Here is a 15963-nt window from a genome sequence, read left to right on the forward strand (position 1 = left end):
AAGCAGTCTTTCTATTCTCTCCCTTTTTAAGGCCTCCTTTCACTTGAGTTTACTTTATCTGTTACAATAAATTGCCTGTTTCCTCAACTGAATACGTCCTATCATTAAAAATAACAGAGAAGTAGCTGAACATTGTACATCTGTTGGTGCGCTGTATAAACTCTGTGTAATCAAGGTGTTAACACACATGTGTGTTCATTTTTCATATTGGCACTTATGTTGCTTTATGGTCAAACATGTTGTGCTTCAACAAAGTCACAGCCTTATTAAAGTGCAGTATAACATTTCAGCTACTCTGAAATGCATGCAATGATTGAATGCTCATGGTCATGTTGGGTCTTTACATTTTTCCTCCTATTCTGATGCTGTGTAGTATCACATGTATTTGTTTTGAAACTGTTGAACTGAGACTTGACTCCTGGTGCCCTCACTGCTTGTCTGGCTTAATGTGTGACTGTGTTTCCATTAATGTCTCATTTAACCAGAAAGCTCATAATGTCTTTTTTCATGTCAACATATTTTCCTGAAGACTGGAAAATATGTACTATTCTAGTTCTCAGTCAACTATGATGATGACTGAGAACACTGATGCTTACTGAAAACCAGAAATGTTTTGGAGTCAGTATGCTGATACACTTTTACTTCATTTCTGGAAACACTGAAAGTGGTTTACAATATCTACAGCGGGTCATATCCATAGATGCTACAAATCAGAGGAAAAATAAATTGCTTTAAAATCAACATCTATTGTGTTACACAACAAATATTGTATGTTTTGAAACCACATAGGTTGTTTGAAACACACTGTGCTCAAAGTTGCTTTTTGAATTTAAATAATAGAGCTCAAAATTCATTAACATCCTAAATTATTTAAGCAGGACATTATCATTTATAGTCCCCCCTCACTATATCACTTAAGAAATGTTTTAATCTTTATTTTTTTAACAGTGAAGTAGCTGATCATTTCTAGGCCTTGTAATAATTTATCTTGTGTCTAAATGACATGCACTGTCAGTTTCATTAGACAAACGGCATCTAAAGGCCAAGAATGTGTCAGCATGGGACTGAGGAATGTCAGTGCATTGACCGCCATGAAAAACCACTGTTCATCATGGTGGCTCAGCAGAAAGGGGAGGAGCAGAGAGCAGATGGACTTGTCAGTGGTAGACTGATATGAGCAACCCCATAGAGAAACTCTCAGCAGGACAAAAATAACTGAGTGGGAGGGCAGAATTTGCCACACATACAGTGGGGCAAAAAAGTATTTAGTCAGCCACCAATTGTGCAAGTTCTCCCACTTAAAAAGGTGAGAGAGGCCTGTAATTTTTATCATAGATATACCTCAACTATGAGAGACAAAAGGAGAAAAAAAAAGTCCAGAAAATCATATTGTCTGATTTTTAAAGAATTTATTTGCAAAATATGGTGGAAAATAAGTATTTGGTCAATAACAAAAGTTCATCTCAATACTTTATGTACCCTTTGTTGGCAATTACAGAGATCAAACGTTTTCTGTAAGTCTTCACAAGGTTTTCACACACTGTTGCTGGTATTTTGGCCCATTCCTCCATGCAGATCTTCTCTAGAGCTATGATGTTCTGGGGCTGTCGCTGGGCAACACGGACTTTCAACTCCCTCCAAAGATTTTCTATGGGGTTGAGATCTGGAGACTGGCTAGGCCACTCCAGGACCTTGAAATGCTTCTTAGAGCCTTGACATGTACTGGCTTAAGCAGGGGGACACATCTGGCACTGCAGGATTTGAGTCCCTGGCGGCGTAGTGTGTTACTGATGGTAGCCTTTGTTACTTTGGTCCCAGCTCTCTGCAGGTCATTCACTAGTTTTCCCTGTGTGGTTCTGGGATTTTTGCTCACCGTTCTTGTGATCATTTTGACCCCACGGGGTGAGATCTTGCGTGGAGCCCCAGATGGAGGGAGATTGTCGGTGGTCTTGTATGTGTTCCATTTTCTAATAATTGATCCCACAGTTGTTTTCTTCACACCAAGCTGTTTACCTATTGCAGATTCAGTCTTCCCATCCTGGTGCAGGTCTGTAATTTTGTTTCAGGTGTCCTTCGACAGCTCTCTAGTTTTGGCCATGGTGGAGTTTAGAGTGTGACTGGTTGATGTTGTGGACAGGTGTTTTTTATACTGATAATGAGTTCAAACAGGTGCCATTAATACAGGTAACGAGTGGAGGACAGAGAAGTCTCTTACACAAGAAGTTACAAGTCTGTGAGAGCCAGAAATCTTGCTTGTTTGTAGCTGACAAATACTTATTTTCCACCATATTTTGCAAATACATTCTTTAAAAATCAGACAATGTGATTTTCTGGATTTTTTTCTCCTTTTGTCTCTCATAGTCGAGGTATATCTATGATGAAAATTACAGGCCTCTCTCATCTTTTTAAGTGGGAGAACTTGCACAATTGGTGGCTGACTAAATACTTTTTTGCCCCACTGTATCTTAGTTGTAGTATAAACACTCTCCTTATGTGAAGAAGTCTGCGGTTCTGCTGGTCCGGGTCAGAACCGGGACACTCGGTGCTGTTATGTAACATTCAGGAACCAAGCTGTCCTCTCATCATGTGTCTCTGTCCCTGCCGCTGGCGCCATCATGTCCCCCGCCGTGTGCAGAGCGCTCTGCGCGTGCGCAGTGCGTGTGTTTGCGCCCGGCTCGCCTGGCTGCGCTGCGCTATAAAAGAAGCGCCTCCAACCCGGAGCCACATCAGCTGATCGACCTCTGTAGACCCGCACCACCTCGGCTCAGACATGGATCCCTGCGACTGCACCAAGAGTGAGTACTTGGTTCTGGTTCCGGTTCCGGTTCTGTAGTTTGGAGGCTGATCTGGTTTTCTCTCCTTCAGCTGGAAAATGTAACTGCGGAGGTTCCTGCACCTGCGCGAATTGCTCCTGCAAATCCTGCAAAAAAAGTAAGAACATCTTCATTTTCTTCTCTCCAGCTGCTTTTAGCTGGAAGCTCCAGTTTTCCTCAGTGATGCTGGAACTGGTGGAACTGGTGTTCTGCTGCTCAGCGTCCTGATCTTTGCTGCTCTTTGCTTGCAGGCTGCTGCTCTTGCTGCCCATCAGGCTGCAGTAAATGCGCCTCTGGCTGCGTGTGCAAAGGGAAGACCTGCGACACGAGCTGCTGTCAGTGATCTCCCCTCCCCCACCTGCTGCTGAGGAGAAAAGCCTTTCCTTGTTTCCATGTCGTGGAAAATGTTTTGTACTCATCTTGAAATAAAAATGTTAATATTGTGGCATTTTCTCTGGTTGGTTTCTTCATGCTGAGCTGAAAATATTGCAAGGTGCTCCAGCCTTGAGCTCCTGGTCTGAGGTCCACGACCTGAAACTGGAACGGAACCAGTACAGGGCCCAGAACCAGTAACCCAGAGCCCAGTCTGACCTGCTTGGCCTGGAGAAGAATGGTCCAGTCCTAATGATCTGCTCGCTGTTCCAACATGTTCATGACCTGATTCACGTGACAGAGGGGGGAGGAAACACTGCCGGTCAGCTGGCTGAAAAGCAACTGGAAACCTGGGTAACTATTCTGAAGGGGTCTAACTGGGAACTGTGGGCAGAGGACTCAACACATGTCGGCTAATATAAATGTCTAAGAAATTATAACTGACCAAAAATGGTAATGTGGGAATGCTGCCATTTCAAAGAAGTTCAACATAAAACCAGTGCAACCAATACTTCCAGTAGGTCTTGTGGTAGATTGGGGTGAAGTCCATTAACCAAATGCAGAGTGTCATGAATTTTGGATCTTCAAGTATTGCATCAAGTTCAGCTGGTGTATGAACAAGAGGACTCACTATGGCTGTCAACTGGCAGTTCAAAGTGGAAAAAAGAAAAGTACAAATTCAGGGAACCAAAAGCAGAAATATCACTGAAATAAACAATACAGTTTAGCAATATGGGATTACTACTATTTGGCCAGAACCACACATAAGTTAAGCTGCTCCAGTGGAGCACCACTGCCCCCTGCTGCCCTGGAAGTCCAAAGCAGCAGCTTAATTTGCTTCTGCCTGCTTTGCTTCCCTCTGTCAGGTTCTGATGCTTTGATGCAGGACTGGAATGAAGAAGAAGCTGGTTGGAATGGCTTATTGGTTGAAATGATTGAATCTGGTTCCATCACATGAACTCAGACATTAAAGATAAATAATTACAACTTCTCTCAGTTTTACAGAATTTACCAGGTCTGGCTAAATTGCATAAAATATATTCTCAAAGGTTTTGGATCAGATATAATTTCTAAAATCAGAACTTTTCTTCCAAAGTATTCTGTGTCACATCTAGCCCACTAATCATTTTATAAAGACTAAATTTAGATATGAACCTGCTGGATGCTCATTCTGTCATGAAGAGGAATTAGATGATCTTTTCTTCCAGTGTCACTGAAGACTTGGAGCAATATGTGGGGTTTGCTCCAGGCTCGGGGAATCCAACTGCCAAATGAGTCTGACAATAAATACATTCGGTGTTTAATTTCAATGATCCAAATTTTTAATTAATATCGTTTTACTGGGAAAGTTTTTTTTTTTTTTAAATAAATGCATAAAAAAAAGTTAATCAAAATGTAAATAACTGGAGGGGGGAAAAAAAAATCCTAAAATGTTTTTGTAAATCTCAGTATTTGGATAAAAGTAAATCTGTTCAACAACTTCACTTATACTTTGATTAACAACTTTGTTTGGATATAAACTTGTTGTATGCATTTCAAACTGTAAAACCCAAATGTTACTTTGTATTAATATTGCTGCCTTGTTTTATTTGTAAACTATTTTCTAAATAAAAGGAGGGGAACTATGCGGAACTAAAGTCAGGAAGCTGGTTTCCGTCAGGAGCGGCGGAAGTGACGACCACCGGAAGCAGAGAGTCCTTTCCTCCATAACACCGCTGCTTTTCTAGGGTCCTGGCGGCCTGAGAAGATGCCTAAGGTGGTCTCCAGGAGCGTGGTGTGCTCCGACACCCGGGACCGGGAGGAGTACGACGACGGCGAGAAGCCGCTCCACGTCTACTACTGCCTCTGTGGCCAGATGGTTCTGGTTCTGGACTGCCAGCTGGAGAAGCTGCCCATGCGGCCCCGGGACCGGGCCAGGGTCATCGACGCCGCCAAACACGCACACAAGTTCTGCAACGTGGAGGAAGAGGAGCAGGCCTTCATCAAGAGGGCGGAGGGCATCGAGCGGCAGCACCGCAAGAAGTGCGGGAAGTGCGGGCTGCTGCTGTTCTACCAGCATCAGGACAAGAACAGCCCGGCCACCTTCATCGTGGACGGAGCCGTGGTGAAGTTCGGCCAGGGCTTCGGCAACACCAGCGTGTACAGCCAGAAGCCGCCGGAGGCCCCCAAGAAAGTCCGGGTGATGATGACCAAGCGGACCAAAGACATGGGCAAGTTCAGCTCCGTCACCGTGTCCACCATCGACGAGGAGGAGGAGGAGATCGAGGCCCGGGAGGTGGCCGACTCCTACGCCCAGAACGCCAAGGTGATCGAGAAGCAGCTGGAGAGGAAGGGCATGAGCAAGAGGAGGCTGCAGGAGCTGGCCGAGCTGGAGGCCAAGAAGGCCAAGATGAAGGGCACGCTCATCGACAACCAGTTCAAGTAGGATTAAGGGGGAGAACGGGGAGGTTTCACTGTGGGTCAACCAAGCCTGGATGTGATGATGATGATGATGATGATGATGATGATGATGGACTCTTGGGGCTGGCAGAACAGCCTCACACTCTGAAACCTGCTACGATGCGTTTAATGAAAGGGGGGAAATGGGATTGTTTTGGATTTCTGACTGTTGCTTCCCTAGTTTTTGTTTTCTACAATAAAGTTAATTTTAAAAACTTGCTGTTTTTCCTGAAGCAGATGGCGGTTCTGCTGGATGTGAGTCCAGCAGAACCTCTATGGGACATAAACAAAGCTGTGCCTAATAAAGTGGCCCTTGAGTAGGCAGAGGGTAGAGTCCATTCTGTTTTCAGAACTGATGCTGTTTATTTAGCATCAAAGGCATTTTAGGAAATGTTTCACAAGAAGAAAAATCTCATCAAAAGTCAGACTGTAGAGAAACGAGATGAAGTGAGGTCAAAGGTCGTAACGCTCAACAGGAAGTTCTGCCTGCTTTCCTCAGGTTTGGACCAACTGGAGACCATCAGGAGAAAAATATGAGTGAAAACTGGACCAGAGGAGAATGATGCAGGAATAGCCATCTGACCTTTGACCTTAGAAATAAAGAAGAGAACACTGGAAGGTCTGATGAGCCTGAAGCCGTCACGACACTAACCAGGTGTGCAGGGTTCCAGAACCAGACCCGTCTTTATTGGGCTGAAAGATGAAGAGTCCGCTCTGCAGAGCCTCATCGGGTCAGAAACGGCTGCAGCTCAGGCAAACTGGATGAAGATCTTAGATTTTGGGCTGGACTTTGACTAGGCTGTTCCAACCCATGCTGTGATCTAGACCATTCTATTATATCTCTGGCTGTGTGTTCAGGCTGGTTCTCCTACTGGAAGCTGAACTTTGACCCCAGCCTCAGCTGCCTGCAGGTTTTCCTCCAGGTTTGTTCTGATCGGCTTCCTGTCTCTGCTGGAGAAAAACAGAAGGACCAACAGAAAAGACCAAAGTTGATAAAAGTGTTGAAAAGAAAGTAGAAAATGTTCAACTTCATATCTGACCCTTCTGTGCAGCACACAGTGCAAAACAAAAAGCTCTTTAATAAAGAAATGGTTGGAGAATGAACAGTATGTAGGCTGATGGAAAAAAATGGTGACTTTTTATTAAAAATACACATTAATATGAACAAGAGTTAAATGCATTTCCTCTATAACATTTTCAGCAGTTTACCTAAATGAACCATCTTTGATTTTCAATATTATGACTTTATGGACAGAAAATGTAGACATAAATTCATAGGAAACACTCTGATGTTATAATTTGTAAATCATGTTTATAAATTATATTTGAAGAAAATCAGAACCAATTATTTTCTTACAAAAAATGAATTAAAAAATTGTTTTAAAGTTGTGTGTTCAGTTTTACCTTTTAGTGACTCCCTGTGTGTTTTGTGACTCCGTAAACTCAGAGACCTTTTTTATCGTGATGTTATAAATGTTTTTTGGAAAAGCTTTCAAAACTGGATTTTGGATTAAAAATCTGTTCAAGTTTCGATGTGATAAAAGTTGGTCTTCTAACAAAGTGGTCGAATCAAACTACAGCAATAAAGAAATTATAATTATCTTTTTGACGTTTTTTCATTCATATGTACAATAAAAAAAACACCCATTTTCAACATGTTATAAATGAAATAATTGTATTTAAGGAAGCACTAAATTGTTGCAATACAAAATGCCAAAAATGATTCCAGTTTATTGATGATTTACTTTAAAATTTGAAAGTGCTCTTGTAATAATTTCTACTCCTTTTACATTGTTTGCTTTTTGTTTTGAAGCATTGACCTTTATCACATGATCATGTGATAAAGGTCCTCTATATCACATGAATCTGTCCCGTGAATCTGACATTCAGATTCACGGTTTTGTTTGTGAATCTGAAACCATTTTTGTAACTAATTGTTTTAACCATTGTTGTCAAGAGACTGTTTTAAAAGAGATTTTTGATCTGAAGGGAAACAGAAGATGTTCTGAAAGTACTGACTTCACTACACTTTTTAAAATTCTAAAGCTTAAAACTGGCAAATGTGATAACTATGCAAAATATGAAACAACAGAGTATGTTATATTAGAATGTCACAAATATGAAAAAGAGAGAAGGTATATGAGGAGAAAGTTTGAAAGTATTAAGGAAAATATTAATTTATCAGATATTTTAAGGAAGATTTTGGGGAGTAAATTTATACAAATAGTTATTCGATTTTTACAGAAAACTAAATTTAATTATAGTAGGTGTGTTTGTGAATGTGTATGATATAGACCAGTGTCTCCCAACCCTGGTCCTCAGGGCGCACTGCCCTACATGTTTTAGGTGTTTCCTTGCTTTACCTCAGGTGATTTTAATTGACAAGTGTTTGCTAAACTGCAATCAGCTGAATCAGGCATATTAAAGCAGAATGCAAAGTTATGAATAAGTATGTATATTTACAAGTGTCTTTTGCAAATATATATATATATATAAAATTCCCCTCTCACCCTCCGTGGGTGGTCTCTTTCATCCTCTGAGCTCGGGTCCTCTACCAGAGGCCTGGGAGCTTCAGGTTCTCCTCCAGTATCTTGGCTGTGCCTAGAACTGCACATTTCTGGACTGAGATGTCTGATGTTGTTCCTGGGATCTGTTTGAGCCACTGCTCCAGTTTGGGGGTGACTGCCCCGAGGGCCCCGATGACCACAGGCACCACTGTGGTCTTCACCTTCCAGGCCTTCTCCAGTTCCTCTCTGAGGCCCTGGTATTTCTCCAGTTTCTCCTTTTTCCTGATGTTGTGGTCACTTGGTATTGCTACATCCACCACAACGGCTTTCCTCTGTTCTTTATCCACCACCACAATGTCCGGTTGGTTCGCCATTACCATCTTGTCTGTCTGGATCTGGAAGTCCCACAGGATCTTGGCTCGGTCATTCTCCATTTATTTATTTATTTTATTATTATTATTTTCTCTGGTTTATTTTTTTTCTATATATAAATAGATAGACCATCACAAACCACACTCCATATACCAGTAAGTGGCGGTAATGCTACTAAAAGTTTGTTTGTAGCCAACCACCAGTAAAACCATGAAGAAGAAAAAGTTCCGGAAGGGATTCGCTCTCGACCAATCACAATCAAGCTTCAGAAATACCGGGCGGAAGTTGGATTCCAGTTTCTTCTGAAGGAAACTATTTTGTAACTGAGGATCTTCGGCTGCCGGTGAAGCCCGGAGGAGACCTTTGCTGCCTGAGCTCATCTCTCCAGGTAAAAAGCTGCTTCATCTTCAGCAGTGACCAGCAAAACAGTTAGCAAAACCGTTAGCCTGCTAGCTGACTGTTAGCATGCTAACACGGCTAGCTCTGAATGCTTCGAACACGTGATTATCTAATGAATAAAGTCAGCAAATAAAGTCTCAATTTTATATTTCTATGTTTTCTTTTGTCAATTTTGTTTCTAACTGACTTCTTCGTTTTTTAACGCCAACAGCTATCAGAACCATGTGCGCACAAGCAGATGCGCAGCTTTCATGTTTACATCTCAGAGTTCATTCATTTAACAATCTGCATAATAAATACTTAATGTTATTGAAAATATGGCAGAAAGATGAAATGAAGAAAGATTTTATACAAAAATTGGTATTAAGTCTGTTAGTGAGCGAAAGAGAAACAATAATGAGACTTCGTGTTGGTCAGACATGACAAATGTTTAGGAGGAAAAACATAATGTGAGACGTGGAAGAAAAAAAAACGTTTAACATAGATTGTTGACTTGTGAAGTATATAAATCTGAATAAAATTAAGAGAGACAGATTAAGAACAAAGCAGAAAAACAAAAATCCATTAATAATGTTTTGTTTTTTTCAGTTGGGAAGGCAGCATTTTTTCTATAAGATATTAAATGCTAAAGCTCCTTGATAAATGGTTAGAAGGACATTATATGTTTTATCAATAAAAACAGAAAATACACAGCTTATTTTATTTTTCTAAGCAAATATTATAGTGAAATTGATATATCCTAAATCCTTTATCTCTCTGTATATTATTTTGACATTTAGTAAAGAGAAATAATTTATTCTGAGCTGAAATGAAATAAAGCGGTGTGGTTTCATGCAGTAGATGCATATTTAGAGATGAAACGTTCATCGTGAGACATGTGGGCTGCCTAAGGAGAGAATCCAGAAATAAACATGATTTCTGCTTCCGTCAGGATGTTGGAAGCGTTTCCTGAACCACGTCAGCGTTTATCCTCCATAAATCCAACCTGTGTTTGTGGTTCTGAAGGTCTTCCTCCTCTGTGAAGCCATGGATGCAGAAGGCTTTGGTGAGCTGCTGCAGCAGGCCGAGCAGCTGGCTGCAGAAACCGAAGCTGTGTCTGAGCTGCCGCACGTTGAGAGGAACCTCCAGGAGATCCAGCAGGCTGGAGAGCGGCTCCGGACCAGAACCCTGACCCGGACCTCCCAGGATGCAGCTGACGTTAAAGCGTATGTAATTCATCGCTCCTGGTCAGACCTGGACAGACCCATTTGGCTGTTGGTGGTACTGCAATGCTGTGGTGGGCTGGTCTGCCCTCTAGTGGCCGTCAGCAGCCTCTGCGTCTCACGGTGTGTGTGTTCCTCTTCAGCTCCATCCTGCTTGGGTCCAGAGGCCTGGACATTTTCCACATCTCCCAGAGACTGGAGAGTCTGAGTGCTGCCACCACCTTTGAGCCGCTGGAGCCGGTCAAAGACACCGACATTCAGGTAGAGTCCCAGAGCACCAGACCGGGTCCAGATCGCCGGGTGGGTCCAACCTACTAATTTCAGAACCCCAGGCCTACTCTCGCTCTGTGTAGGGGGCGCAGTAACACCCCCTTTAAATGTCAACCGGACTGCCAGCATGAAACAGAGACATGTTTTCAAGCATTTTCCATTTTAATAATCAGATGGATGGTGGATTTGGCCAGTAAATGTTGACCTTTGACCCTTCCTCTCTACAGTCTGATGTCTCGGTCTTCCTCTGGTCAGCTGATTTCTGCTGGCCTGGAGGTTTCCACAGTTCTTAGGTTGTTGCTGAACTTTGGTAACTTTAGTTGGAGATCTCTGCTGCATCTGTCCCCCCTCCCTTCTCCCCCGTTACCCCCCCCCACCACCTCAAACCCCCTCATTAAGTAAACATGACCCTTAAGAGCATGATTAGCCCCATTTCGAGACAGGACGTCGGAACAGCTGAGGGTGAAAACCCGTTACTGTAATTGCCTTGAGGTGTAATGGCAGGAAGGAGGCGGGCGAACGAAGTGAAGGAAGTGAGAGAGTAACAGCTGATGGAGGGTTAATATGTGACAGAGTGAATGGTTCCTCCTGACTGAAGCTGAACCCCCGTCTGAACTCTGACGTGGTTCAGTCTGTTCACCATAAAGTCTCCTGCTGCCGCCCCGCCGTCCTCCGTCTCTTCGGACCGCCTGGACGCCTCGGCATGCGTGAGTCTTCCTCACACTGATGAAGAGTTTCCTCTCTGCTGGGAGGAGGGGGCTGCAGTTCTGGTTCTGGTCGGGGGTGTTGGTCTGGATCAGATCGCTAGTTTTTCTGTAGTTTCTTTGTCTCTGATGATGACTTGCAGACTGAGCTCAGCTCCATGACTTCCTGTTAGAGTCCAGCCGGTTCTGGTTCTGAGGCCCGGCCCGATTTTGTAACTCTGGTTCAATGAAACATGATGTTTATTTCTTACTATTAATATTATTATTATTATTATTATCACAGGGCATAAATCAACCTCAGTCTTTGGGTTGGGTTGGAAAGTATCACTGGGTCTGTTGTGGGTACCGGTCGGGTTCTGACGGGTTTGGACTGTACTGATCTGGTCGGCTGCTACCTTCATCTAGAAAAGATGCCACTCTATTTGCTTTGCTTCTATTATTCATTCTATTTTATTGGCTTTAGATCTATAATCTGCGGTTCGTCCAGTCTATTTGATTTATCTCTGTTTTACTGTTCTAGCTCTATTCTAGAAGTTTTCTCCATTTCCTTCCGTTTCTGTTCTAGATTTATCCGTTCTGTTTCTCCTCAGGGCTTCCTGAAGAACGAGAGGGACAACGCTCTGCTGGCCGCCATCGAGGAGTCCCGCCGCAGGGTCAGTACACCGACAGAACCGGGCCAGAACTGGCCCAGAGGAGGCTCAAACAGAACCGGGCCAGAACTGGCCCAGAGGAGGCTCAAACAGAACCGGGCCAGAACTGGCCCAGAGGAGGCTCAAACAGAACCGGGCCAGAACTGGCCCAGAGGAGGCTCAAACAGAACCGGGCCAGAGGGGGGAGTAGAGGAGAAGTTGCTGGTTTCTCTTGTTGCTGATTTTGATGCTGACCTTTGAACTCGTTCTAGCTGCTTAATGAAGGTGAACTGAAGGTCAAAGGTTTCTAAAGTGCGGCCAATTGTGGAAACTTTTACTTTTAATGAGAACAGAATTATACTGGAAAATTAAAATCTACAGCACAAAATATTTAATATCCAGCTTATTTTTATTGCTTTTAATGAATTTAATAAACTTGGCTATATACTTTTCAGTAAAAGTCACTTAAATGTTGTTTTTATTGCTCAGAATTAACAAAAATAGTTCTATAGTCTGCAGTAGAGACTTTTCAAAATATGCAAAGTGGGTAATGAGGCAAAACCCTCTCTATGTTTTGGAGAGGCTTTGAGGGACGGAAAATAAATCGGAGCATTTAGTTTTTCCTTTTTCCACTTGTTATTGTGGCCTGAGAGTCCTGCTGATTCAGTGGCAGTTAGGACACGCTGCTGAAGGCGCTAACAGGAAGTAGCAGGTGATTAGTCTGTATTTGGGTTTAAACTGACTGCAGGTTAGAGGAGAGGTGGCGATGTGCTCCAGATTTCTGTCTCCCTCAGCAGGAGACTCGATTATCTCCTGTCCCCATGGTCTCTGCGTCTCGGTGTCTCTGTGGATGGTTAAAGTAGAGCAGCCGGTCCTGGTGGAGAAGCTGAAGCCTGAACGATGTGAAGCGTTTCCACATTCAGTAGTAGTGCTGCGGGCCTCCTGGTGAAACCTGTAGCTGTAGTGAAGGTTAACCTGTCCAGGTGTCCATAATAACGTGACGTCTGTCCCTCCGTCTGTCCCCAGACCTTCCTGCTGGCTGAGGAGTACCATCGGGAGTCCATGCTGGTCCAGTGGGAGCAGGTGAAGCAGAGGGTGCTGCACACGCTGCTGGGGGCCGGAGAAGACGCGCTGGACTTCAGCCAGGATGTGGAGGTACGGCATGCAGACGCTGCAGTTTACTGAGCGCCGCATGTTCATCATCATCATCGGAGTCCATCAGTATCTGGATGGACGACTGTTCACCTGAACTCTGTGGTACCGATCAGAAATCACATTGTCATCATAACTTCCCCCAAATTATCGCATGTTTCCTACGACGCCCTCCAGAAATCGATGGTTACTTCTAGAATTGATCATCACTGTTTGATTGACGATGTTATCTTTCCTCCACACTGTTAGCCGGCGCTCTTCCTCCTTGCAGCTCGTCCTCCAGGCTGGTTCCATCCTCCCACCACGAAGCAAAACATTCAGAGTTAATAGATGGAGCATTTCTGTAATAATCTGATGGATGCTGCAGCTGCTGGTCAGGAAATGGCAGGAAGTCAGACAATCTGATCAGAAATGACATGCAGGCAGTTCAGTGGAGCGAACCGGAGCTCCAGAGGGCTGGATAGGGTTAGACCTCCGGGTCGGTTCTCCGGGTCGGTTCTCCAGGATGTTGCGTGTGACTCCTGCTCGTCTGTTGCAGCCCAGCTTTGTGAGCGAGGCGGCGGCTCCGGGCCGCAGCGCCCTGAACAGCGTGGAGGTCGCCTACGGACGCCAGGTGAGTCCATCAGAACCAAACGGAACCGTTGGGTTCTGCTCCAGAACTTTCTGCTCAGTGTTGATACACGTTCTGTAGAAGTTTTGTTGTAGTTTAGATCCACACACCTCAGTGCCAGCAGATGTTCATCATCATCATCCTCAGAGATGGTGGAGGCTTTTATTTTGAAGGTGGCTCTGGCTGGAGTCCTGAGAAACACATGGCTCCAAACATGGCATAAAAAAATAAAATGCACTGTTCATTTATTAATCATAATGGCCTGTGTTTGTTTTGGACAAAGCTTTAAAATTTAGGTTTTTAAAGTTTTAGCTTTTGGAAAGTCTAGATTTATTTTCCGGTAGTTTTCCGTGGGTTGGTCAGCCCCCAGCGCTCTGCGGACCTGGGCCAGGCCAGAATGTTCTCCTCTGGTTCCTGCTGAGCAGGAATGGAATCAGCTTCTGGCCTCTGGAGGAAACGGCCCAAACTAACCAGCTAATAGTTGGTGGCGTTGCCATGGCAGCCGTGTTAAAGCAGCTGGCCCGCCTTTTGGCTGAAACCGGGTCGCACGAAGCCGGGAGCAGGCCGATCGATCGGACCTATTGATCGATCGGGCAGCGGGCGCTTCCTGTCCCGATCCGCTGCGTGACGCAGGACTTCATCAGAAGATGTGTCGCCACATCGCATGTGGCGTCATCTGCCTCATCTTCATCATCCTGTTTGAAGACCTCTTCAACATTTTGATTCTCCTGCTTCTGTTTCTCACCGTCAATCATTTCAGCCGTCCGTAACGTTTCGCTTTCAGATCTACGTTTTCAACGAGAAAATCGTCAGCGGACACATCCAACCCAGCCTGGGGGATCTGTGCGCCGCCGCCGCCGCTGCCATGGACGACAAGGTAGGGTCACCACCCCCACTCCCTAACCTTTGACCTTTAGTTCATGCAGGTTTTCTATATTTAAACCATAAATGTTTCAGTTGGATTATTATTGAGCCAAAACAATGAGGACAGCAGTTAATGATATAAAATGTTTTCTGACTACGTGATAAATCTGGAGTTCAGACTGAAACTGAAGCGCCGATAACCCAGCGGGCCGTCCGCCATGTTTCTGTATTAAAAGATGTTAAGTTGACAGGAAATGTAAAAATATTACTGGGTAATTACATGTTGGAGGAAAACATGGCCAGAGAAATATTTAAACCCAGAACTAGTCTTAAAAACAGTTAAAAAAATACAATTAAAATGAATATCAATTATTTGCACTTCTGTTTAATCCAAACTAACTCAGCGGCTCCATCGGGCCCCCAGGGCTTCAGGGGCCATAAATGCTGATATTTTAACACAGATTCATAAATGTAACATTTGTTTATTGAGATGATCAATGCTGCTGAATTTGATTTAATGGTTTCAGCATAAATTAAGACTTTTAATTAACACTTAAATGTAAGATTTAAAGGAGCTGGCAAATTTACTTTGTAAAAGTTCAAACAACAATATTCATAGTTAGATTGTTTTTTGTTACCATAGCAACAATCTGATGCTGAGTTTAATCTTTGAGTTTGAGCTGTTTGCCCACAAACACAAAAGTAAACTGGATGATAACTGATTGACTCCTACCTTGATGTGGAGTTCTCTAAAGAAACATGAACATGTAAATATCCACACAGGTCAGCCTGAGTCCAGTTTGAGTGAAAGCAGGCGCGTGGTCCATGCTGAGGTAAACTTTAGAGATGAAGCAGCAGCAGCGAGGCGCCAGCGCTGTGATTGGTCCGCTGCCCGGCTTTAAATACATCAACTATAAACTTATCTTCTAGGAATAAATCTGCTCCGCCAGTGAAACGCTCAGAGCAACAGAGACGTTTGGAATCTGGATTAGTTTGAAAATAAAATGTTCCTAATAAAAACAAGCAACGGTTGGCCTGGCGGGGGGCAAGTAAAGCATGGCGGGCCGCCAGGCTTATAATACTGGGGAAACCTGCTAGAACAGCAGGAGGTGTCTGTCTCTGAGCAGTATTGTGGCTGGTTCCTGCAGAACGTGTCGGACCTCTGGCTGATGGTCAAGCAGATGACCGACGTGCTGCTGGTTCCGGCCAGAGATGCACTGAAAAGTCGCACCGCCGTGGAGATGCAGATGGCCTTCGTACGGCAGGCGCTCGGCTTCCTGGAGAACCGGTACCGACCCGGAAACGCTTGCGCCTCCGGTTCTGATCTTTGGTCTCAGCTGAGCGCTTCTCCTGGTCTGCAGGTACAAGAGCTTCACCATGGGAACCGTGTTCGGCAACCTGCATCAGGCACAGCTGGGCGGCGTGCCGGGCACCTACCAGCTGGTCCGAAGCTTCCTCAACATCAAGCTGCCAGGGCCGCTGCCGGGCATGCAGGTACACACACACACAGGTACACACACACACACAGGTACACACACACACACAGGTACACACACACAGGTACACACACACACAGGTACACACACACACAGGTACACACACACAGGTACACACACACACAGGTACACAC

At 44.3% G+C, this 15963-nt stretch overlaps 3 protein-coding genes across 5 annotated transcripts in view; all 3 read left to right on the forward strand.

Annotated features, from left to right (window-relative positions):
• Positions 1 to 2678: 2678 nt before the first annotated feature.
• On the forward strand, positions 2679 to 3258 carry mt2 (metallothionein 2). Its single transcript, XM_007540309.2, has 3 exons — positions 2679 to 2795; positions 2866 to 2931; positions 3065 to 3258. Exons 1-3 carry the CDS (start codon positions 2771 to 2773, stop codon positions 3154 to 3156), a joined length of 183 nt encoding a protein of 60 aa, XP_007540371.1. The 5' UTR covers positions 2679 to 2770; the 3' UTR covers positions 3157 to 3258.
• A 1562-nt stretch (positions 3259 to 4820) lies between these two features.
• On the forward strand, positions 4821 to 5842 carry steep1 (STING1 ER exit protein 1). Its single transcript, XM_007540310.2, has one exon. The coding sequence runs from the start codon at positions 4933 to 4935 to the stop codon at positions 5608 to 5610; it is 678 nt and encodes a 225-aa protein (XP_007540372.1). The 5' UTR covers positions 4821 to 4932; the 3' UTR covers positions 5611 to 5842.
• A 2899-nt stretch (positions 5843 to 8741) lies between these two features.
• nup93 (nucleoporin 93) overlaps positions 8742 to 15963 on the forward strand; it is a 13558-nt gene continuing 6336 nt past the window's right edge. The window contains exons 1-9 of one of the 3 annotated variants that reach the window (XM_007540312.2): positions 8742 to 8891; positions 9908 to 10107; positions 10248 to 10365; positions 11669 to 11731; positions 12734 to 12862; positions 13398 to 13472; positions 14254 to 14346; positions 15482 to 15621; positions 15695 to 15827. In XM_007540312.2, the coding sequence (XP_007540374.1) occupies positions 9929 to 10107; positions 10248 to 10365; positions 11669 to 11731; positions 12734 to 12862; positions 13398 to 13472; positions 14254 to 14346; positions 15482 to 15621; positions 15695 to 15827 (930 nt within the window). In that variant the 5' untranslated portion in view covers positions 8742 to 8891; positions 9908 to 9928. The remainder of the gene's footprint in view (positions 8892 to 9907; positions 10108 to 10247; positions 10366 to 11668; positions 11732 to 12733; positions 12863 to 13397; positions 13473 to 14253; positions 14347 to 15481; positions 15622 to 15694; positions 15828 to 15963) is intronic. The other 2 variants (XM_016664929.1, XM_007540311.2) reach the window with 2 other exon arrangements.

The sequence above is a fragment of the Poecilia formosa genome, unplaced genomic scaffold (genome assembly GCF_000485575.1).
Source record: "Poecilia formosa unplaced genomic scaffold, Poecilia_formosa-5.1.2 Scaffold531, whole genome shotgun sequence".
In the NCBI taxonomy this organism is placed as follows: Eukaryota; Metazoa; Chordata; class Actinopteri; order Cyprinodontiformes; family Poeciliidae; genus Poecilia; species Poecilia formosa.

Excerpts from the sequence above, each read along its gene's own strand:
- mt2 (XM_007540309.2), top strand. The coding sequence starts at position 2,771 with ATGGATCCCTGCGACTGCACCAAGA. Across the intron at positions 2,796-2,865 it reads TCCCTGCGACTGCACCAAGA|CTGGAAAATGTAACTGCGGA; the intron begins GTGAGTACTTGG and ends TCTCTCCTTCAG. Across the intron at positions 2,932-3,064 it reads CTGCAAATCCTGCAAAAAAA|GCTGCTGCTCTTGCTGCCCA; the intron begins GTAAGAACATCT and ends CTTTGCTTGCAG.
- steep1 (XM_007540310.2), top strand. The coding sequence starts at position 4,933 with ATGCCTAAGGTGGTCTCCAGGAGCGTGGTGTGCTCCGACACCCGGGAC.